Source organism: Lithobates pipiens, unplaced genomic scaffold, assembly GCF_037356315.1.
Source record: "Lithobates pipiens isolate NorthernLeopardFrog02 unplaced genomic scaffold, aLitPip1_a1.2 Scaffold_13, whole genome shotgun sequence".
Classification (NCBI taxonomy): domain Eukaryota; kingdom Metazoa; phylum Chordata; class Amphibia; order Anura; family Ranidae; genus Lithobates; species Lithobates pipiens.
The window spans coordinates 270,654,150-270,678,874 of NW_027507718.1; the positions used below are offsets into that span (position 1 = coordinate 270,654,150).

At 40.4% G+C, this 24,725-nt stretch overlaps 2 protein-coding genes across 2 annotated transcripts in view; one reads left to right on the forward strand and one right to left on the reverse strand.

Moving 5' to 3' along the window:
- MTTP (microsomal triglyceride transfer protein) overlaps nucleotides 1–5,187 on the forward strand; it is an 88,707-nt gene extending 83,520 nt beyond the window's left edge. The window contains exons 17-18 of the mRNA XM_077476616.1: nucleotides 1,680–1,850; nucleotides 4,866–5,187. Of these exons, the coding sequence (XP_077332742.1) occupies nucleotides 1,680–1,850; nucleotides 4,866–5,031 (337 nt within the window). The 3' untranslated portion in view covers nucleotides 5,032–5,187. The remainder of the gene's footprint in view (nucleotides 1–1,679; nucleotides 1,851–4,865) is intronic.
- Nucleotides 5,188–6,709: 1,522 nt separating this feature from the next.
- CUNH4orf54 (chromosome unknown C4orf54 homolog) overlaps nucleotides 6,710–24,725 on the reverse strand; it is a 60,424-nt gene continuing 42,408 nt past the window's right edge. Inside the window, exons 3-4 of the transcript XR_013272286.1 lie at nucleotides 10,334–10,482; nucleotides 6,710–9,692 (exon numbers count right to left, since the gene is read on the reverse strand). The gene's annotated coding sequence lies outside the window, so the exon portion shown is untranslated. The remainder of the gene's footprint in view (nucleotides 9,693–10,333; nucleotides 10,483–24,725) is intronic.

Consider the following 24,725-nt stretch of genomic DNA (forward strand, 5'->3'; position numbering starts at 1 on the left):
TGCATTAGTTTTCTTTTTTCAGATTTTCCCTTTAGTTTCACCTAGCAATTGTGAAAATAACACACTTTCTATCCAAGGGCAGTTACATTTTTTTCACTACTCTGTATCTATGGAGGGAGTCATAGCTGTGACACAGGCTACCTTTCTGATTTACACACACATCTTCCTCTCTTCTTCTACTTTACATGGGGGGTGGAAGAATCTGTATCTTACAGACGAAAGCTCAGAAGGAAGATAAAAAGTTTTTGCACTCAGTTTAATTCACAAGAAGATTCAAGGACACTGCAATTCTGCCAAGATCAACCTTCTGTGCTAAAGACTTGAGAGCTGCAATGTATTGAATTTTGGTTATTGGGTTTTGATATCCTTTAAACCTGATTTCTTGATGGTCATTACTGCTGCTGAACTTTGAATATATGCTTATTTATTAAATGCTCATTGTTAAGCCATCAGTGACACTGTCACATTTAGGTATGTATGCAAAGGCTTCCCTTATGGGGCAAAAAGACAACAACACCTTTCCAGCCTCCTGGCCATTTGTGAAAAATGAATGCTCAGATAATCAAGACTTTACACTTAGGAATATAACTAATGCATAGAATGTTGTGATTACATTAAGATTTTGAAGCATTGGTATAAGTGTTTATGGATTAAGTAATGCCTAGTTGTACACAGTTACCATCTCTATGACAAAACCCAGTGTGGTAAATGTGTCAGATGGATGGTAATCAGATGGGAATTGCTGTTGTGGCCATTGCTGAAATTAATCCTTGAATATTCGAATGCCATCAGGAATTTTCAGGAAGTTTCCTTTTTTCCTCTGGTCTGCTTGGCACATGGATGGCTCAATTTCAGCTTGGCACCAGTCTCATGCTTTGGATCAGAGAATGCTTGTATGTTGTCCTGGCCAGTTGTTCTAAATTTGGTAAATCATATATCCATTCAATTTAGCAAGAAACCTTCATCAGAAGCAACGCCATGAACAGGAGCATCAGCCCCCACTAATAACCCTACATTTTTTTAAGTACCTCTGTCTTCTTAGCCTTTTTTGGAGAAACTAGAGAGGGTTAGAACTGTTGTTTCTCCTTAATGGGTATTTCCCTGCATTTCCTGACTCAGGAAACACAACAGGAAGTGAACGTTAATATTCTCAAAATGGGGGAAAATCCTTCCTCTACCAGTTATCACCAAAACAGTTGTATCCATTGGAAGACATCCCTTTCACTCATGTTCTGGTGACAAATTTAGATCCCCTCACTTTCTACCTACTGATTGCAATGATCCTCAGGACACATAGGCTAGAATCACCCAAGTTCTGGCCTTTTTTGCAGCTGAATGACAGGGGAAATATCTTACATTCTATAGGTAGTAGGCTTAATCTTGGCTAGAAGCCATGTTCCTGTGAGCAACCTAGACACAGGGATGAATCTGAAGACCTAACCAGGCAATTGCAGACTCCACAAGATACCTCTACTTCAGCTCTGTCAGATAAGTTTTATGGCATGGTAAAGGTCTCCATCAGCAGTTTTGGATAAGCTAATCATTAAAAAAAAAAAAAAAAAAAAAAAAAAAACAAGGTTTTGTGTGTTTATGAAGAAAAGGCTGTTGTTTATTCATGACATGTTGCCATATTTTCAGATTTCCTTCAACACTAATCAACCATATTTATGTTCCTACAGTGGGGCTATAGTCATCACAGGCAACATTACTGTTGATTCGGGGTTTGCAAATGCTGGCATGGAAACCCGCTTGGAAACTGAGTCTTCCTTTAATTTTATTACCACAGTGAAGTTTTCATCATATCCATTTTTGGTGTGTATGCAAATGGATAAAGGAACATTCCCATTCAGGTAATATTTTACTTTCTACTAGAAGATAGATAGATAGATAGATAGATAGATAGATAGATAGATAGATAGATAGATAGATATAAATGTTATTTAGGGTGCAGTCACAGGATTCAAAGCTGAAAAGGTAAGTATTTATAATAAGACATTAATTAATAATAAGATATTTATTTTAGTAAAAGAGTAACTTTAAGGCAACTTTACAAGACTGTAATAATTATGTGCACAAGGTTAAGTGTAAGGGTGGATTCACGCTTGCGAGTGCACCCACATGCGATTAGATGTGAGAAACCCATTGGTGGTTCCCATGACTAGCTGCGAGAGGCACCCCCAGCTGCATTAGAGATTACAAGTGAGTGGCTGCAATTAGCTGCAAGAGCCAGCAGCAGCTACTGCTTTCAATGGGGCTCCCTCTCACTGCTAAACGTGGGAACCCCCGCTGAGGTTCTAATCACATGTGGGTGCACTCTCAAGCATGAATGCACCCTTACACTTGACCTTGTGTACATAATTCTTCCAGTCTTGTAAAGTTACTCTGTTACTATAATAAATGTCTTATATTAATTAATACATTTCTTATTATAAATACTTATCTTTTCCGCTGCTGACACTATATCCCTCTGATCTCCGCTGTAGTGAAGATAAACCCCTGAACAATCTTCAGAATGCAACTCTTGTAGTGTTAAATCCCTGTTCTTTAGCTGGCTGGCTGCGGTTTAATACACTGGCCTCTATGTCATTGCGGTCTTGCATGTCCAATGCGTCCTGCGGTACGCAGTGGGGGACCAAGAAGTTGATAGTTTTGAAAATGTCAGATTCTGAGGAATCTTCAGCCCAGGGTTTTATCCTCACTACAGCAAGAATTGGCAGCATGAGCAGCAGGAGAGTTGAGTGTTTTCTGTCTTCTTTGCAGAAAACACTTTATTTTAGATATTTATTTTAGCAACAGTGATGCTTTAAAGCTGAACTTCACGTAAAATCTGTTGGATATGTGGTAAGATGAGGCACTGAGCTCTTGAGGAATATAGAATTAAGCTTTATTTGCACGGGAGAACAGCATATATGTGTGTGAGAACAGCATTACAGGAGAGAACAGAGAGAGGAAAAAATCGTCCTTCCTGTGCAGAATATACAAGCATACAGTAAGTATCTCATAAAAGTGAGTACACCCCTCACATTTCTGTAAATATTTTACTGTATCTTTTCATGTGACAACACGACAACAAAAAATGACACTTTGCTACAACATAAAGTAGTGAGAGTACAGCTTGTATAATAGTGTAAGTTTGCTGAAAAAAAAATGCTACCAGCATTGCTGCAGAGGTTGAAGGGGTGGGGGAGTCAGCCTGTCCGTGCTCAGACCATACACCATACACTGCATCAAATTGGTCTGCATGGCTGTCATCCCTGAAGGAAGCTTCTTCTAAAGATGATGCACAAGAAAGCATGCAAACAGTTTGCTGAAGACAAGCAGACTTAGGACATGGATTACTGGAACCATATCCTGTGGTCTGATGAGACCAAGATAAACTTATTTGGTTAAGATGGTGTCGATAGTGTGTGGAGGCAACCAGGTGATGAGTACAAAGATAAGTGTGTCTTGCCTATAGTCAAGCATGGTGGTGGGAGTGTCATGGTCTGGGGCTGCATGAGAGCTGTTGGCACTAGAGAGCTACAGTTCATTGAGGGAACCATGAATGCCAACGTGTACTGTGACACACTGAAGCAGAGCATGATCCCCTCCCTTCGGAGACTGGGTGGCAGAGAAGTATTCCAACATCATAACAACCCCAAACACAAATCCAAGAAGACCACTGCCTTGCTAAGAAGCTGTGGGTAAATATGATGGACTGGCCAAGCATGTCTGCAGACCTAAACCCTTTTGAGCATCTGGAGCATCAACGGAAGGTGGAGGAACGCAAGGTCTTTAACATCCACCAGCTCTGTTATGTTGTCATGGAGGAGTGGAAGAGGACTCCAGTGGCAACCTGTGAAGCTTTGGTGAACTCCATGCCCAAGAGGGTTAAGGCAGTGCTGGAAAATAATGGTGGCCACACAAAATTTTGACAATTTGGGCCCAATTTGGACATTTTCACTTAGGGCTCACTTTAGTTGCCAGCGGTTTAGACATTAATGGCTGTGTGTTGAGTTATTTTGAGGGGACAACAAATTTACACTGTTATACAAGCTGTACAATCACTACTTTACATTGTAGCAAAGTGTAATTTCTTCAGTGTTGTCACATGAAAAGATATAATGAAATATTTGCAAAAATGTGAGGGGTGTACTCACTTTTGTGAGATACTGTATATAAACACACAGACTCTAGTATATCACTGTGCATACTACATGCTGTTACACATCCAACAAAATCAAAAGTTACCCTTGCAGTGGGGCATTACCACACAGAAGCTTTACATGCTTCTCTTTGTCTAGGACAGGGATCTGCAATTAGCGGATCTCCAGCTGTTGCAAAACTACAAGTCCCATCATGCCTCTGCCTTTGGGTGTCACGCTTGTGGCTGTCAGAGTCTTGTTATGCCTCATGGGATTTGTAGCTCTGCAACAGATGGAGGTCCACTAATTGCATATCCCTGGTCTAGGAGATCATAAACACCAGTCATACTTACCTTATTCCTCACTTACACAAGTCTCCTCCCAGCTGCATGACTGGCTCCCACAGCTGCTTCTCTTTGCTGCTCTGTGAATTGCTGGCACTCTGATGTCATCACACGCAATGCAGAACCATAATTCCTGCATTGTTAGAGAGGATATAGAGGGCCCATATACCCAAAGCATCAGAGAGATGAGGAGACTGCTGGGCAAATGAAGGATAAGGTAGGTATCAGCTTTATAGTGCATGACTTAACATTTCTAGTAGCAGGGTAATGTTGCTAATTGAAACTAATACTGCTGCTTCAGCCATGAAATGTATAGGATGTGCAGTTATAAAAAAAAAGAATCTTTTATTGTCCCATATTTTGAATAAGTGATTATATAATTGATACCAATTTGCAGGCGGTATGTCACAAAATACGAAAGACTACCCTGCGGTAAATCGTATGTGTCTCGGAAAGGAAAAGTACAGAATGTTGCAGGTTCTGAGCTCCCTCTTCATCAAGCAAACTCCAACATGTGCAGAGAAGTGTTTGCAGAGCAAGATTCCTCAGACAGCTGGTTCTGAAGGTTACCAGATACATTCCATTTTGCTGAACCAGTGGCTCTCACTGGAGGGTTGTGTATGTACTGTATGTGTTTAGTGCATGCATCAAGTTTACATATTTACATGTATTTAAGTCATTTGTAAAGTGTTAAACAATAAAGAAATTGTTAAAGGTTACGACGTGCACTAAAATTGTAGTGAGTGTTCTGTGTTTATTCCCTGCAATACTGTAGCCATATTAGTGCACTACAGCTGAATACTATCTGTGATACCTTTTTTATTTGCATTAACAGCTAAATTGTCACAACATGCTTTCTTCTAAGCTTCGGCCTTGGGCTTCAAAGCAAGGCCTGAAAATGTAACTGTTAGTGGAAATAAAAAAGCATCACGGGCAGTACCCAATTGACTTGCTCCCTGCAGTAGAAACATTGGTTGTGACATTTACAAGTGACCGTTTTACTCCTGGCATTGTAAAGATTCAGTTGTCCTTACAAATACAAATACTGGGGCACAACAAGCAAAAGGGATGTGCAAGTAAAACTAATGGCAACTAATGAGATTCATCCTTTAAGTTTACAGAAGACAATAAAGGATACTTCCTGATCAGTCTAAAGATAACTGATTTTCTGAGGCTTAGTTATTCTGCCCTCCTAATAAACATTATTACATCAAAATTGTTTTTTTTACTTTAATGTGTTCTCTGTATTTAGGTAAAAAAACTCCCCACTGCCTACACTACCCCCCCCCCCCCCCCACCTTCCCCTTACACTTACCTGACTCCTCTCTCTGGTCCAGTACACTCCCGGCAGTAGCCCCGATCTCCTCTTTTCCTGGCCTCTCAAGAGACACTGAGGTCAGCGAGTGGCTCCTGCTGCTGTCAGTCAAACTCTTGTGAGGAGAAAGCTGGGGCGTGACTTACCATTGCTGTCTATTGACGCACACAGCGCGCATTGGGAGCGGCAACACGAGTGCCCCTATAGCACATGGCTTGCTAAGGGAGCGCATAAAAGAAGAAGAAGTGAACAGCGTCAGCAGGGGACTGCCAAAGAGGAGTTAAGGGATTGCTCTGTGCAATATCGTACACAGAGCAAGTAAGTATAACCTCTTTTTTATTTTAACACCAGCAAATTACCTTTAGTATCACTTTAACCGCTTGCCGACCAGTGCACGGTGATATACGTCAGCACAATGGCACGGTTGCACAAATGGGCGTACGGGTGCGTCCCCTTTAAGATGCAGCATTGTGGGTCCGTGCCCGCCTCGTACTCTGTGAGCGTGCCTGCAGGTCCTGCGGACTCGATGGCTGCCGGTGTCCCGCGATTGTGTCACAGAGCGGCAGAACTGGGAGATGCCTATGTAAACAAGGCATTTCCCTGTTCTGCCTAGTGACATGACAGAGGTCTGTCATCGAGAGCAGTGATCGCTGTCATGTCAGTGGTAGCCCACACCCCCACAGTTATAATCACTCCCTAGGACACACTTAACCCCTTTATCGCCCCATAGTGTCTAACCCCTTCCCTGCCAGTGTCATTTATACAGTAATCAGTGCATTTTTATAGAACTGATTGCTGAATAAATTACAATGGTCCCAAAATATTGTCAAAAGTGTCCAATGTGTCTGCCATAAAGTCGCAGTCATGGTAAAAATCGCAGATCGCCTCCATTACTAATAAAAAAAATAATAAAAATGGCATAAATCTATCTCCTATTTTGTAGACGCTATAACTTTTGCGTAAACCAATCAATATACGCTTATTGCAATTTTTTTTTTTACCAAACATATGTAGAAGAATACATATCAGCCTGAACTGAGAAAGAAATTCGTTTTTTTATATTTTTTTGGGGGATATTTATTATAGCAAAAAGTAAAAAATATTGCATTTTTTTTCAAAATTGTTGCAATTTTTTTGTTTATAGCGCAGAAAATAAAGACCGCAGGGGTGATCAAATACCACCAAAAAAAAGCTCTATTTGTGGGCAAAAAAGGACTTCAATGTTGTTTGGGAGCCACGTCGCACGACCGCACAATTGTCAATTAAAACAACGCAGTGCCATATCGCAAAAAGTGCTCTGGTCAGGGAGGGGGTAAATTCTTCCGGGGCTGAAGTGGTTAACTATTGTAATATTGTTATGATGAAAGTGTTGTTTTTTTTTTGATTACATTGGTTTATTTAGAGCAGCCATATTTAGTATGAAATCACAAAACGTTAATGCAGTTTAAATGCTGATTCGATTGCAGAAGTTTGGTGTTCCCTGCTCTATGGGTCTGTTGTAGCTAGTGCAGTGGCACCATTAAAAGGTGAGGCTCACAAACCATTGGGTACCTGCAAATGGCAGTCTAAGCTTTGAGTGTATACTGGATTTCCTCTGTAATGTTATTAGGTACTGTGCTTTATATAATACAATCTTTGTTCTTTAAAAAATCAAAGACCTTATAAAAATGTAAATACCACATAATTATATTCCTACTGGATATATTAGTTTTATGAAACTGAATACATCCTAATAAAAATAGTCAAAATAAGCTAGCCATAGATGGATTAAAATGTGGCCAGTTCAGCAGGGACCAGACAAAGTTCAATCCATGTGTGGGAATCCATTTGACAGAAGTCAATCATGCCGCGCACACACGAGAAATGTTCAATGTGAGCTTGTTGACGGAAAGTCCGACCGTGTGTCTGCTCCATTGAACATTTGCTGTTGGAATTTCCGGCCACAAATGTTTGAGAGCAGGTTCTCGAATTTCCTGCCAACTTCACTTGTTGTCAGAAAGTCCGATCATGTGTACACAAGCCCGTCGCACAAAAGCTCACGCATGCTTGGAGTCAAGCAGAAAAAGGAGTTGATGTCCACCAAATATATATAGAATGCCAAAATGAACCCACTTCCCTATAATCATAGAAACAAAAAAACACCCAAAAAGGAATGAGTGTATAACCTCTATGGGAATTTAAATTGGGTTGCTGCCATTATATTAATAGATAAGAAAAGTTTTTTAATAATTGAAATTATTTATTCAACAAAATAGAAAAAAGCCACTAAAAACAAGTAGCATTACACATAAAAAATTGGATGTATACTAGAGGTACACAACATATATACACATAGAACAATGAATGACCAGGTCTATTGCAAGAGATGATCTTTACAAAAAGTAACCCAATGTTTCGAGGTATATATAAACAGTTGACCTCTTGGTAAAATCAAGTAGATCTGTAGTAAGTAATCAAGAAGAAGGACCTGCACTGGCCTCCTATTTCTAGGCTCATCTTACGTCTTGTACGTCACAGCGTTCTCACGTTTGGAATTTCCGACAACATTTGTGTGACTGTGTGTATGCAAGTCAAGTTTGAGCCAACATCCTTCGGAAAAAAAATCCACAGTTTTGTTGTCGGAAATTCCGATCGGGTGTATGCGGCATTAGACTTTTGACAAAGACCGTTGGAAAAGGAATGTGTATTCTGACACAGTGGTCAGTCTTGCTGTCAGAATGCACTGTCTCAGCAGGGGAGGTTCCTTTATCTACCTCCCCTTGTGTGGTAGGAGAAATCCGTTTGTTTTTTTTCTTTTTGGTTCAGCCCACCAAGACCCATCTATGGCCAGCTTTAGTCACTAGTATTCAAAAAGTATGTATCAGGTAAGCCAATGCTATCACCCAAAATTTTAGGATGTGAATTTTGTTCAAATGACATACTATATATTAACTGGTCTGTAGTAAGTGTTTAATATGTTTTAATGTGTTATGCTTTAATCTTAAGAGATTTATTTATACTAGAGTAACAGCGAATATTTTACATGTACCCAGCCACATTGTTGTATCTATGTATACATCATGTACGTTAATAAATTATTTGCATGCAGTTTATTACTGTATTAGCAATTTGGATCGCTGCAACAGAAACACATACCTTTCTAAGTTTAACATAAATGAAAACTTGAAAATAAATGAACTTGTAAAATGTTTCTGACTCTCTTTTTCATCCTAGTTCCTGGTACAAAATCATTTAGATAACCCCTGGGAAGTTAGCTGATACACCTTCACATTTATGTATATTTATGCATCAAAGTCATGTGTTATGGTATTCCTTAATATTTTCAGTTTGTTGGTAAGGTTACCCAGGGTGGTAATTGAGGGTAATTTTAATGTGATAATGAATAATAGTTTGGATAACAATAAAAATGTCAGTCCACTGTCTAATCAACAGTTATATTGGTCGAACTTAGAGCTTCGAAATATGAATACTGCTGAGATTTCAATATTTAGTTAAAAAAGTTTTTTCCAGTTATATTCCAGTTATTTCATTTACATATCTACATGATGTTTCTCAAGATTGACTATATTCTAACCTGATATTCAGCCTTATTGATTGGCTTTTCTACAGAAATAACTACCTAGTACATAGTATAGAAATTGGTAGCCTGATCCCCAACCAGGTTACCGGAAAATGGAGGCAGTTTGGACTATTACGGTACAGTAAAAACAGTACAATGAATAATGTAACAAAATTATAATTATAAAAGATACAGATGATTTTATTGATGCCAAAAAACAAATCATCGTTTACATATTGAAAGCAGTACACATATATCATCAGTGAGTAGTCACAATAAAACTGTTGATCACAGATATCAGTTTCCTCGACTAGTTTCGCTGACTTTTGCCACTTCATCGGGAGGTTTATCTGTGATTAGATAAAAAAAAACAACAAGGTAGTCAAAACATTGAAAAAATAATAAAATGTTACCATACAGCATCAAAATTGGGAGGATCTTTAGAAAGGGTAGAGATGGGGATACCTAGTACATAGATTGAAAAGTAAGTACATGTCCATGTCCAAGTTTACCAAAAAGACAAATATAAATAAACAGATAATAAATAAAAGCGAGTTCAGCAGGTAATGCTTGAATTTCAATCAGTGCGTTTGATCGACTTCTGTTGAAGAGACAGATTGGAAAATGTTTCTCAGTCAGTGGCTGAGGGTCCTGCTGTCAGAATACAATGTCCTCCTGCAGGGGGTGTTTCCTCCATCCATCCATTTTGGTGTGGATAAAGGACTCTGTTAGTATAGCCAGTGTGTGAGCAAGGTGCAGCATGGTATGGCGGGCAGTAACCACTCATAGTCCAAAATAGGCAGGAGCAATATGTTGTGGAAAAGTTCAACACAGTATATGTGATGGAGGATCACTGGTCTTCATTCTTAGAAGAGGTGCCGCCAGACTAGAAAAGTTGTTATTGGGAGGGTAGAGCAATATTTGCCTGAAGATGGGCTTGAAATCCTAACTTTCGGTAAATTAAAAAAGTACTTCTGAGTGCAATACTCACCTCCTCTCCAGAATTTTCCATATGAAAATTCCTTTCTGACACGACTTTAGTGTCTGACGTCCACTCACATATAATGATGCAGATTGCTGAGTAATGTCAATGCTGCTCTCAAAGAAGATCTGAAGAGGAAGAGAATCACTCAAAGACATCTGAAAAGAGAAGTTTAAAAAAAAAGAGAAAAAAAAATAAAGCAGGGAGCTTTAGGGTTGGAGGGGTATTCAAAAACTAGGTTAAAATTAGATCAGTTTAAATGAAAAACAATGCAGTGTACTAATTAACACATACACATGCCTCTTTCTGGCGAAAACGGGAGACCTAAATAGAACATATACAACAAACACCATCTTATTTTAGATAATTACTTTCAGTAAGAGTTATTTTTTTAATATTACAGGCTTGATTCACTACGATTGAGGAGTTATTATTTTTACATAGTTGGTAAGGTTGAAAAAAGACACCAGTCCATCAAGTTCAACCTGCGTGTGTGTATATACGTGTTTATGTCAATAGTACATTGTATATTCCCTGTATGTTGTGCTCGTTGAAGTGTCCATTTAATCATTTTTTTAAACTATCAACGCCCCCTGCTGATACCACTGCTTGTGAAAGAGAATTTAACATCCTTACCGCTCTGACAGTAAAGAACATTCTACGCAGTTAAACCGCTTCTCTTCCAACTTCAGTGCATGGCCACGTGTCTTTTTAAATTCTGTTTCACTGAAACGTTTTTTCCCTATGCTAGGGTCACCAGTAGGATATTTGTACATCTCTATCATTACCCCTCTCAAGCGCCTCCCCTCCAGAGAGAATGAGTTCAATGCTTGTAGTAGTTCCCCATAGCTGAGATCCTCTAGTCCCTTTTTTAGCTGTGTTGCCCTTCTCTGGACTCTCTCCAGTTCCAGCACTTCCTTCTTGAGGTCTGGTGCTCATAACTGGACAGCATACTCAAGATGTGACCAGAGTCTTGTCAAGTAAGAGGATTATTGTTTATCTCTTGAGTGAATGCCTTTTTTTAATGCATGCTAATATTCTGTTGGCTTTGCTTGCAGCAGCTTGGCATTGCATGCGATTGCTGAGCCTAAAGGCTGGTATACGGGCCGAATATTGGTGGATATCAGCCGTTTCAACAGAAACCGGGCGACATTCAGCCAGTGTCTAGAGCAGCCTATCTGGCTTCTGTTGGACGGGAATGCTGAAAATCCAGCAGCCGACCAGCTTTCAATGGCCATTGGCTGCAAGCGCTTACCAGTGTGTTCTGGCAGGGGGAGGCAGCTTCTTTGTCAGAACACAATAGCTCATTGAGGAGCTCACTGTACCAACTATGCAGAAAAAAACACAGGTGATGTTGGCGCTGTCACTTGGTATGAAATGATAAAAAGTCCATCAAATAAGTCCTTCTTATAAATTCTTTGTACAGATGAAAAGGCATAAAAACTTGAAATAGCTGGGAAATGGTGGAAAGAAGGGAAGGAAAAAAGACCTGTAACTGCAACTGCTGCTTGAAAAAGGAGCGTGCCTGTGTGTCTATTCAGAGCGCATGCTCCGAAATGTCGCTGTGACTGCCTGTGACGTCACTGCGCCCGACGCCTGCTTTCCACCGCTGACCAGAGCCAAGCCTCAGTCTCAGCTCTCTCATATAATCCGGAAACCCTGCTGGATAGGACTCCCCACACTTGGACAAACTCTAATCAGGCCACACTTAGCCCTTGTACACACGGTCGGAGATTCCGACAACCAAATCCGTCGGATTTTGTCCGTCGGATTTTGTCCGTCGGATCTTGTCCGAAACTGTTGCATACACACGGTTGGACAAAGTTGTCGAAAAATCCGATCTTTCAGAACGTGATGACGTAATTTCGTTACGATGGGACTACGTTCAGGCTAGTAGCCAATAGCTTTGATGTAGGAATTTGATCTGAGCATGCGTGGCACTTTGTCCGATCGGAATTCTCTACACATGATCGGAGTATGTCCTATCGGACCAGTTTGTCGGAAAATATTTCCAGCAAGTTGGAAAATTTGGTCCGACGGATATTCCGACGGAAACAGTCCGATGCATACCACACACAGTCGGAATATCCGACAACACGGTCCGATAGGACACATTCCGACGGAATCTCTAACCGTGTGTACAAGGGCTTAGAGGACATGTGCTGGAAGTCTCTTTTCTTCTATGTAAGTGGATTTATGCACCTGTAATATATTAAATGCAAATGGCTCTAACCTGAAGGAGCCTCTTCTGTTCTTTCTTTGTGCCAACTATGTGATGTTAGTACAGCAAACTCCTCCGTTTTTATTTTTTTAGTTCAGCGTGCTGGAACTAGAAGTAGAAAATTAAATTTTAATAATATTACAAAAGCTTACATAGCAATTTTCCATTTAATGTTTTATTAAAATTGGGGTTTCCCTTTGAAGGGAAATGGAAATGATAGTTATTAATGTATTGATTTGCCAAAAATATGCCATAGTCTTGCTGGTATGAAGCCACAGCTAATATGCTGTGCATGTATCTTTATATAGACATCTTTGTGAAATTGAGTAAATCTGCCCGTGGTAAAGCCTGATGATTTCAGTGTTCATTGCAAACAACATCCACGAGATCAGTTAACATGACAGCGCACTGGTTATTAGCTGCTGCGACAGCTGAGCATAATGAGAGTGCCTGTGGCTTTATACTTAACAGCTGTGAGCCTAAGGTAACCATTTAAAGCACAGGGATGCCATGGTAACAGGAACAACAAAACTGTTAATCTTCCAAAAATAAGGTATCATACAATGTATGCACTGTACAGCACACTATGCCAACCATACAGAAATGTGTTGTGGTCATGCTAGGACCTTTGGATTACAAACAATTTAAAAAGTCATGGTGGGATTATCACCAGGATACTTAATGTTATCTGCAAAGCTCCAGTATAGAATGTTTCTTTAGTCTTCTGTGAAAAAAAAAGACCTATTCCTTAAAAACTTTAATTAAAAAACATTTTTTTTTTATTATATCAGTGTGTTTATTTTTGGAGTATTTTACTGTTGTTGATTATTTGTCCATGAGCCTTGTTTAAATCTAATCTCCCAGGAAAATGTATCTCCCCTCCTTCCCATGACCTCTAACCCATTCAGCAGGTGTCCCTCCGACCAGAGTTTACATTTAAAGTGTATGTAAAAATTTTAGAACTATTTATTGCATATGAACATTATACAGTGCCTTGAAAAAGTGAAATTTTCCACATTTTGTCACGTTACAACAAAAAATGTAAATGTATTTTATTGAGATTTTATGTGATAGACCAACACAAAGTGGCACATAATCGTGAAGTGGAAGGAAAATGATAAATGGTTTTCAAAATGTTTTACAAATAGATATGTGAAAAGTTTGCCGTGCTTTTGTATTCAGCCCCCCTAATGCCACGTACACACGACCGGACTTTTCGAGGGACTAGGTCCGACAGACTTTCGACGGAGTTCTGACAGAGTTCTGACGGACTTTCCGAATGAACGGACTTGGCCACACACAATCACACCAAAGTCCGACGGATTTGAACGTGATGACGTACGACTGGACTAGAATAAGGAAGTTCATAGCCAGTAGCCAATAGCTGCCCTCGCTTCGGTTTTTGTCCGTCGGACTAGCACACACACGAGCGGATTTCTCGGTAGGAACTGGGTCCGGCGGAGTTCTGGCAGAAAAATTTGAAACATGTTCCATTTCTAAAGTCTGTCAGACTTTTGCAAATCAAAAGTCCGCTGCAGCCCACACACGATCGAATGGTCTGCCGGAATCATTCCGTCTGACTTTTGATGTTGAAAAGTCCGGCCGTGTGTACGCGGCATAAGTCAATACTTTGTAGAACCACCTTTCACTGTAATTACAGCTGCATGTCTTTTTGGGGATGTCTCTACCAGCTTTGCACAGAGTGACATTTTTGTCCATTCTTCTTTGCAAAATAGCTCAAGTTCTGTCAGATTGGATGGAGAGTGTCTGTAAACAGCAATTCTTGCCATAGATTCTCAATTAGATTTAGGTCTGGACTTTGACTGGGCCATTCTAACACATGAATATGCTTTGATCTAAATCATTCCATTGTAGCTCTGCTGTATGTTTAGGGTTGTTGTCATGTTGGAAGGTGAACCCCCAGTCTCTAACAGGTTTTCTTCTAAGATTGCCCTGTATTTGGCTCCATCCATCTTCTCATCAGCTTTCCTGTCCCTGCTGAAGAAAAGCATCCCCACAATATAATGCTGCCACCACCATGTTTCACGGTGGGGGTGGTGTGTTCAGGGTGATGTGCACATAGCGTTTTGCTTTTTAGGCTAAAACTTTTAATTTTGGTCTCATCTGACCAAAGCACCTTCTTCCACGTTTGCTGTGCCCCCCACATGGCTTCTCATAAACTGCAAACTAGACTTCTTATGGCTTTCTTCTTACCACGTTTCCATAAAGGCCAGCTGTGGATCTCTGCAGCTCCTCCAGAGTTACCATGTCTGCTTCTCTGATTAATGCTCTCCTTGCCCGGTCTGTCAGTTTAGGTGGACGGCCATGTCTTGGTAGGTTTGCAGTTGTGCCATACTCTCCATTTTGGGATGGTGAATTGAACAGTGTTCCGTGAAATTTTCAAAGCTTGGGATATTTTTTTATAACCTAACCCTGCTTTAAACTTCTCCACAACGTTATCTCTGACCTGTCTGGTGTGTTCCTTGGCCTTCATGATGCTGTTTATTCACTAGGGTTCCCTAGCAAACCTCTAAGGGCTTCACAGAACAGCTGTATTTATACTGAGATTAAATTACACACAGGTGGACTCTATTTACTAATTATGTGACTTCTGAAGGTAATTGGCTCCACCAAATTTTAGTTAGGAGTATCAGAGTAAAGGGGGCTGAATACAAATGCACACCACACTTTTCAAATATTTATATGTTAAAAAAAAATTGAAAACCATTTATCATTTTCCTTCCACTTCACAATTATGTGCCACTTTATGTTGGTCTACCACATAAAATCTCAATAAAATACATTTACATTTTTGGTTGTAACATGACAAAATAATAATATTATATTATTATATATATAATATATTATGTAATATAATAGCAGTCCAAAGATCACCTAATTTCCCTAAGCTCACATTTTGGGTATATATATATATATATATATATATATATATATATATATATAGTATGACTATATTTATATATTTAATATCTTTTAATGTGGTATAGCAGGGATATGCAATTAGTGGACCTCCAGCTGTTGCAAAACTACAAGTCTCATCATGCCTCTGCCTCTGGCTGTCTTGCTATGCCTCATGGAAATTGTAGTTCTGCAATAGCCGGAGGTCCGCTAATTGCATATGCCTGTTGTATTGGAATCTTATCAATATTTGTTGTAATTTTTACATTTTCTGATGTAAGTGTATGTAAAGACAAATAGATTACCATATCTGTGTTGATTGCATCATTATGTATTTACATTAATTATATGATATATGGTACATTCATCAACACTCTATTTGTAGAATTCACACGACGGTGTGACACATCTGTGCTATCATCAAGGCTCTGACGGAGCAGAATCACCCACGAAACACGTAGGCCATTTTCTGTATAACCTGCTGGGAACTAGCACATCCCTGAACTCAAATTGAATCATTAAGACTGTAATGTATCTTAATTTTGTTTTTTTTAGAAAATAAAAAAAATGTTTACTCTTGTATAATTATATCGTCTTTCAATTTTTTGTACTCCTCTGAGACACAATTAGAATCCCACTTTATTCTATTATTTTTTTATATATATATTTACATTGTACATATGGGCTTCAGCTTGTATAAGAACAGTGGAAACAGCAAGCTTTTACAAAGCTTTAGGCCAGCTTCAGGCAGCTTTGTTGAAGCTTTAAGGCCTCCATGCTGGAACGTTGATAATAATGTTTTTCTCCTGGCAGCAAAAAACATTTGACCATGGTAAATGTGTGTACCGCGTTTACTCACGTCAAGCGCTTGGGCGTTTATACATTTCATTGGCCAGAATAAATAATTTATTCTGGCCATTGAAATGAAAAACCGTCCAAGCGCTAAACATAGTGTTAACACACGCTTAGTCGCGTTTACCCGCATTTATGTTGCGTTTGGCGTTTTTCGGCCAAAACAATCCTCTCCTGAATAAGATTCTTCTGCATTCAGGAGAGGAGCGATTTACTGTCTCTAAGCAGCAGTGTACACGAGGCCTTAAAGTAAAACTATACAGTAGCTCTAGAATAAAATACTGCTGGCAGGAAAGCTTTTATTTCAAGAGATTCTGCTTGTCTCTTCCGCAATAAAAGCATCTTATGTGGTGCTTGCCAGTAAAGTTTCTCCTGAATGCTCAAGTATATACAGATAAACGTACATTCTTGGTATGCTTTGCCTTGGTACAGGGATGAATTAACTCCTCTGCACATGTACAGGAGTTACGTCATCTCTGACTGGCCAATTGAGGTTGGCCAAAGATGCTAAACCTGGAAAAATACTTGGCAAAGTTGAAAGTGTGTGCGAGGGAGGCCACATTGCTGGAGGGGAGTTTAGTTCCGCATTAAAGCATACTTCAAATTCAAGTTGACATAGTTAGCCACATTCTAAGTGCTTGACCTCCGCAACGTCTTACCCCCTTCATGACCAGGCCATTTTTTGTTATTCTGACATGTCATGCAACACTGTATGCAAATTCAATTAAAATAATTGTTTTCTTTGTTTTGGTGGTATTTGATCACCACTGGGGTTTTTTGCTATATAAACGGAAAAAGGATAGAATATTAAAAAAAAGACCAAAAAAAAAAACCTTGAAGTATAACTAAAGGCAAAACTTATTTTTTTTAGCTTTGGATAGAGTGGAGTGGGATTAAAACACCTGCCAATTTTTATTGCGATCTGTGCCTCCGTTTACGTAGATTCACCCTATTTGTCCTATTTACCATTATCATTGAAAGTGAAAGTAAGAGAAATTAGCCAAATTTTGGGTTGTACCCAGAAAGGTAATAGAGGGAAAATCTTACAATGGGGACAATAGTTCTGGTAACCTGGGGGTCCCCAAGGAATTTCCTTGATATGCAGGGATTTCCTCTCACTTCCTGTTTGGCAATGGGATAGGAAGTGAAGGGAAACCACCCCAATGGGACACAGAATGTGGTATCCTGGAGTTTCCTCACCGGTTGCTGACCTCTTCGGCTGTTCCTGGCATTTTGATTGGTTGAGCCAAGATGACTTCACTCAGGGCTGAAATTGTACAATCAACTGTGTGTATTCAGCTCAGTGTACAGTGTGTGCAGATGGGTAAGAAACTTCAACGCAGAAGAGACATAGGGGTGTATTTACTAGAAACAAACAGATTGTGCTCTTCGCAAGTGCAGTTGCATTTATCTTACCCAGAGCTTAGTGAATGTGGTGACTTCCATCATCCAATCTTGTGCCAGCAAAAATACTTTTTTTATTTATCACGCACCTGATTGGGTATTCTTTACAAAGTGAAGATTTATCACAGTACATTTGTGTGTGTGTGTGTGTGGGGGGGGGGGGGGGGGGGGTAGGGTAGTAACACACAGTTCAGTTGCAAATCAAAAGTACTTGTATTGTAGTCAGAATACAATAATTCACAACAGGCCTTGAGAGGGAAGACAGCCCAAAGGCAGATTGTAGCAGAGCAGATCTCAGCCCAACTGATTTGAGGTGCGGAATGCGGCTTGGCTGACCTGAGCCCAAGCAGGGAGGTTTCCAGGAGAAGAGGATGATCCCTATGCTTTCTCTACTCATCTGGAACCATTCCCTGCTGCTATTACTGTCCTTGATCGACGGGTGACTTGTACACTAGCCACACTCAATGCGCACCAAGCTCAGAAACCACTCTTAAATAGACTTTGCCTGACCCAAGAGCTTGATTAAAGTTACAAAGCCCCTTTTAAAATATGTTTCACCACCCAAATCTAGAGCTTATGCTTTCTTTAACAATTTCATCAAGCGACCTAAATGCTGATTCACACTAGGATGTGGTACGAGAAACCACGTTTTTTGTACAGCATTCAAAAAGCACTGCAGATTCGATCTGTAATGTGTTTCAACATTAAAAAAATAAATAGAAGGCTAAATATAGATACCTCATCCAAACATAGATTTTAGTGTAGTGGCCATAACCCTTTGCAGGGTGGCCTTGACTGAATGGGCTTACCGGTTACCTTCTCCTGGCCTGCTCCTCCGCATCTAGCGGTTCCCAGGGTTGATACCCAACGAATTGTACACTGACACAGATAAAGTCCTTTCAAAAGGTTTTATTTTGCAGTAGAACTTTCACAAAACACAGTCTCTTAGGGAACAGAGGGCACGGTTGAAAAACTCAGGTACATTGAACTGCAGGTTTAACAAGTCTCTACTTACACCCAGAGAGAAGCCACTCATAGCTGGGTACTTCAAGGCTGAACAGGCCTCTAGCCAGAGATCATGGCAGTCAGCACGTTGACTCAAACTTGAACAATCAACTGAAGATGAACAGGAACCCTTTTCCAACCGTACCTGGAACGTTTCCCGCTTCCTTTGTGGTAATGGAAAAGTGTGGACTCATCAATGTCCTTCCCAACTCAGTAACCAGGCACTTCTCAGGATGCCACTTGTCGGCCCTCCTCTGAAGAGTCCTCCCCTGGTCACTTCCACGAGCTGTGGTGTCCCTCCAAACCGAGAGCACACCCGGACACTTTGAATCCTCCCTCAGTTATAGCGCCTCAGACCAGCAGGTTCTGAGACTCGGGAACAGATGGATCCCTATCCCAGACCAGATGGGTCTATCATGGGCCACTGACAGGAACATGCTGCGGGATGTCAGACACCCCATGACCGGGACCCCTCGCGGGGCTACCCCGGTTCTGGAACCATAACAGTCCACACGAGTCTCACGAACAACTCCGGAACCCCGAATACGTGACCCACACCTGCTTAAGTACCCCCTCCCAGACTCCTCAGCGGGCCCCGCACTCCCGCTGATTGGCCATACCCAAACATCCAACCAGGCCTGGTTCTAGCCTGTCATGACCAGGCAGAACTTCAAACATGGCCTGGCCAGACTGGTGTTAAGGCTTACCTACACAATTAACCCTCAGTACCGTAGGGTCCTGAGGCAAAAACTAAATTTACAATGCGTGTGACATTTGTAAATTTAGTTTTTGCCTTTCGAAAAAAAGGAGCGATTTTACAGACTTTAACACTATCAGAAAGAAACACAGCAACCAAAATTAAATCAATAATCATTTATTACAAAACGTGTCAAAATAACATAGTTAAAACCATTAAGATCAAAAAGCTATTGTGTAAATAAAAGCTGTTGGCCAAGCTATGTTGGCTTGTACTGTTCTGTCAAGAGGTCAACGCGTTTCACAGTCTGCTTCCTCAAGACTGTTATACCTTAACAGACAACAGTAGGCCTATCCAAAAGAAACACAACAAAATTAATTAAATTCAAACATACAAGGTGAACAGCATTGCATGTGTAACATAATCTCAAGGGTTGAGAAGATATTTAATATTAAGTTAATGACACCCCAAACTCAGGTCACAAACTCAGTGCATTTGCCCACACCAGATTGCATGGTATAGAAATACCATGCGATGTGGTTGCAGTGGTTCCAAAGGTAGTCCATGCATTACGTTTGGAGCAATGAGGTGTGATTTCAGCACATTCAAAATGAATGAGCTGAAATCGCACTGCACAGAACTGCATTCCTGGTATGAAAGGTGGGAGTGAATAGAAGGCGGGCTGGGCACATCAGCTTTAATGAATGCTCTGCCCCAATTACAGTTTATTCTCTGCCTATAGTAGCTGGTGCTGTGCACAGTAAAAAATAAGTGTCTCTGGAAAAAAAATTCTAATCTTGGCAACTATGACAATGTTCGTACACAAGCTAAAGACCATTGGGGGAATTGAGTAAAGGAGTTAAAGGAGTTATGACTCCTTTTTCAGGCAGTATGGCCTCTAGAGGCTCTAATTGGCCCACCCAGTTGTGTGACAATAGCCAATTAATATTCACTATTGTCTTCTTGATTCTTCTCCCGGCCAATCAGGAAGCGGGTCCTGAGACCTGTCACCCAATTGGCCAAGAGGAAAGGCAAAACAATGATGTCAGCCAGCGCCCCTGCCCTTTTGTTATATGTTAAAAAGAAAAACAACCTCCAAAATAAAATGCAGTCTCAAGCCAGCCATAGATGGATCGAAATTCAGCTGGTTCAGTAGGGACCGGCTAAATTTCGGATCAGTGCAGCCAGCTATAGCCAGTGGTGCTGATCAGTGTTATCTAATGGAAGCCTCGCCAGGATGCGGATGGGGGAATAGATTTAATTTCTTTTGTTCAAGTCACCGCTTGAGTAAAAGAAATTGAATCATTTATGGCCTGTCTTAGTACACCCTGGACTTACAGTACATTTCTGTCTTTAGAGAAGACACATTTCCCTTGTTCAGAAAGTGGAAAGTGGAAAGTGGAAAGGGGGAACTAAGTTACCTTTTTTCTGGTGGGAACTTCTGGTTAGTTACATCCCTGTGATTATAAGACATGCTGCACAATCCTACCCCCCCCCCCCCCCTCATTGTGATGAGTGTCTTCATTTCATTTCAGATAATCCGCATTAGTACACCATCATTTTGTTTTATTGTGGAGCTTATTCACCAGAAGTGAAACACTTTTGTTCAGTGAGGCAGCAAACAAATAATGCAGGATGACTTTTTAGAGCAAGTCCATAGCATAAGACACTTCCTAGTTCAAAGCTGTCGGTCCTCAGCTATTTTAGGTGAACATGAAACTAATCAAGCACAAGCTGTATATTATTAGCTGCACTGAAAGGCAGGGGAGATATTGAGGGGTCAATAAAGGAGCAAAAGAGGGATTTAGGACTTTAAATGAGACCTATGGGACCATACATTAGTATTCCTTGGGAATACTTGTTATTTCCAACTTTCTCAATGCCTTTAATTCACTGGTTATGGGTCCCTCTCATTTTTTGACAGCATACTTGTATTTTGTATTCACTGCAATCTACAATTCAAATCAATTCACAGAATGGAGCCCATACATACTTTGCATTGTTTGGACATTTTGTTCTTTGGGGATTATACACATGCTCCCTATCGCTCCACGGGCCCCAGTTACCACAGCTCCAAGAACAGACATTCTCTACAGCACATGTTCTACAGCTTTACATGTTCCACATTCAGCAGACATGTGGCATGGGTATTTTTTTACCTTCCCTTTACCTATTAATATTTTCCCATGTTTTAGTTTATGATTGGATCACATTGACATACCTATGTCTCTTTGTAGAATAATGTTGCATCCACCCCTGAGAAGTGTAATCAGTCCACGAAACACATCGGGCTTATACAGATGCACTATGTTGATTCAGGTGATTCTACATGCCCAGTTTTTTACACCATGTTCTTACAGTGATCCCATATATGGAGGACAGTCTTTTTTTTCAATACAATATACTATGTTATTCCTTATTTTTATACATGGTTTGTAACATGTTATTGAAGTGTCTTAATATTTGTATGTAATTATTGCTGTATGCTACATGCCATGGCAGACAATAAATATATTTTTTTACATTGACCCCATTTGATTAGCCACAATGTACTTACCTCATTTAAAGTCCCAATCCTCCTTTTTTATGTGCTATTTATGTAGGGGGTCAACAAATTTCAATGAAAAAAAAATTAATAAAAAAAAAGTGTAATAAAAAAATAAGAAAAATAAAGCACTCTCCTCCCACCCCATTACACACTAACACAAATGCCAGGGGCATGCATGTGTATGAAAGCATAAATTGCACCACACGTGAGGTATTATTTTGACAAACAGAGTGAGAGAAATAATTCTTATGCCCCGTACACACGAGAGGGATTAAGTCTGACAGACCTCCAAAGGAGTTCCGCCGGAGTTCCGACGGAGTTCTGGCGGACTTTTCGACCGAACGGACTTGACCACACACCATCACACCAAACTCCGACGGAGTCGAACGTGATGACGTACGACTGGATTCGACGTAGGAAGTTCCTAGACAGTAGCCAATAGCTGCCCTAGCGTCGGTTTTAGTCCGTCGGAGTAGCACACACACGAGCGGATTTTTCAAAGGGGACCGGGTCCGGCGGAGTTCCGTCGGGAAAATTTAAAGCATGCTTCATTTCTAAAGTCCGTCAGACTTTAGCTTCGCTAAAGTCCGTTGCAGCCCACACACGATCGGATAGTCCGCCGGACTCAGTCCGTCGGAGTTTGGATGTCGAAAAGTCCGCTCGTGTGTACGGGGCATTAGGCATAATTCACGAGTAACTCTAAACTGATGAGCTATAAAGGCTTTTAAAGCATTGACTACGGCTGGTCATACATTATACAATTTTCTTATTCAATTTTCCTTTAGATTTAGCAAAGCCATATAATATGAGGTCAAACCTAAACACTTAGCCCTTGTACAGACTGTCGGACATTCTGACGGAAAATGTCCGATCGGACCGTGTTATCGGATAATCCGACCGTGTGTGGGCTCCATCAGACTGTTTCCGTCGGAATATCCGACCGACAAAGTTTTAGAGCTGGGCTATAAAATTTTCCGACAACATAGTCCGATGGGACTTTGTCCGATTGTGTGTAGAGAATTCCGATCGGACAAAGTGCCACGCATGATCAGATCAAATTCCTAGACCAAAGCTATTGGCTACTAGCCTGAACGTAGTCCCGCCGTAACGAAATAACGGCACCACGTTCTGAACGATCAGATTTTCCGACAACTTTGTCTGACCGTGTCTATGCAACACAAGTTTCGGACAAAATCCGTCGGAACAAAATCCGACGGATTTTGTTGTCGGAATGTCCGACCCTGATGGGTTTACTTCCTCTTTGTCTCCCTGCAAAGTTAAAGCATAATGGACTACTATGCATCGCATAGTATCCCATTATGTGTCACTTACCTGACACAGGAGCCAGCGATGTCACCGCTGTCCCCTGAAGTCCGGAGCGTCCATCTTCTTCCGGGTATCGCTGCTCCGGCCACTCACAGCGCCAGAGCAGCGATGACGTCACTACCGCGCATGCGTACAGGAGCTACCACTAACGGCATATCGTCGTTAGCAGCGGCATGCTGCTAAAGGCGATAGTGCGCCCATGCGCCGCTGTCTACGCTGCATGCGCTGTAGACAGCTGTGACTGTCTTAAAGTAAATATCTCCTAAACCGTGTAGGTTTAGGAGATATTTCTTGGACCTACAGGTAAGCCTTAATCTAGGCTTACCTGTAGGTCAAAGTGGTTTGGAAGGGTTTACACTTTAACCATGAATTATGCCTAATAATTATTGCTCTCACTCCGTTTGTCTAAATGATACCTCAAGTGTGTTGCTATTTATGCTTTCATACACAAATTTTGGGTAACATCATTTTTTGTGATTCCACGGGCATGTGTAATTTTAAGGCTTGGTGTGTTTTCTTTTTACTTGAGGTAACCCCATCCTTTATATTTTACTAAAAAGTGGGTATTATCTTGTGTGTGTTTATACTAAAATACATTTTAGTGCATTTTTTTAAATATTTATTTATCAAGTTTGGCAGCACTGACAGGAGTAAGCGGCTGCTGAACATAATGGCATAGAAAAACGGCACATGCCAACACAGATAATCATCTACATATATATTTTCTTGAAAATATGTGTTTGATAAACAGTTGCCCAATTATAATAGGACATAAATTGCAGCTGCCACCATGTTATTCTCCAAGGCATCTGCTTTCAGAAAATATATATTTGTTTGCGGGTATAAGGTAATTTCCAGCAAAAAAATGCAGATTTTAACATGTGGTTATACCTCCAATTGTAAAATCAAAAATTTTAACTCATTTCCTTATCCAGAGAGGACAAGGAAATCAAAGCATTCTCCTCTATGCCAAACCGTTTGCCAGTTAAAACATGGCAGATGAGATTTACAAACACTCCATTTGGTAAAAAAATAAAATAATTCTTCCTAAACTAAATGAGTGAAGGTGTGTAATTTTTCGTAAATAATTCCTAAAGCCCTTACAGAAATTAAAGCAATATTTCAAGGATAATACTGTACATTTGTTTTGTTTTTTTACAATAACTAATCAATTGAGGGTCTGATAATCTACTTTTAGAGAGAATTTTCCCGTGTTCTCATAAACTTCTGTCCTAAGTGTTGGAATAGTTTACCGCTTTAGAACGAAACTTGCATCTGTGCATGGAACCATAAATCTTACATACAGCAGTTTTTAGTTTCACATGGCCATGCCAAATTAAGGTATCACGGTCCAAAAATAAATAAGTGTGCTTAAACAGCATTTCGATGCCACTCCTATGTAAACAAAAGTAGATGGCTACGAAGAGCA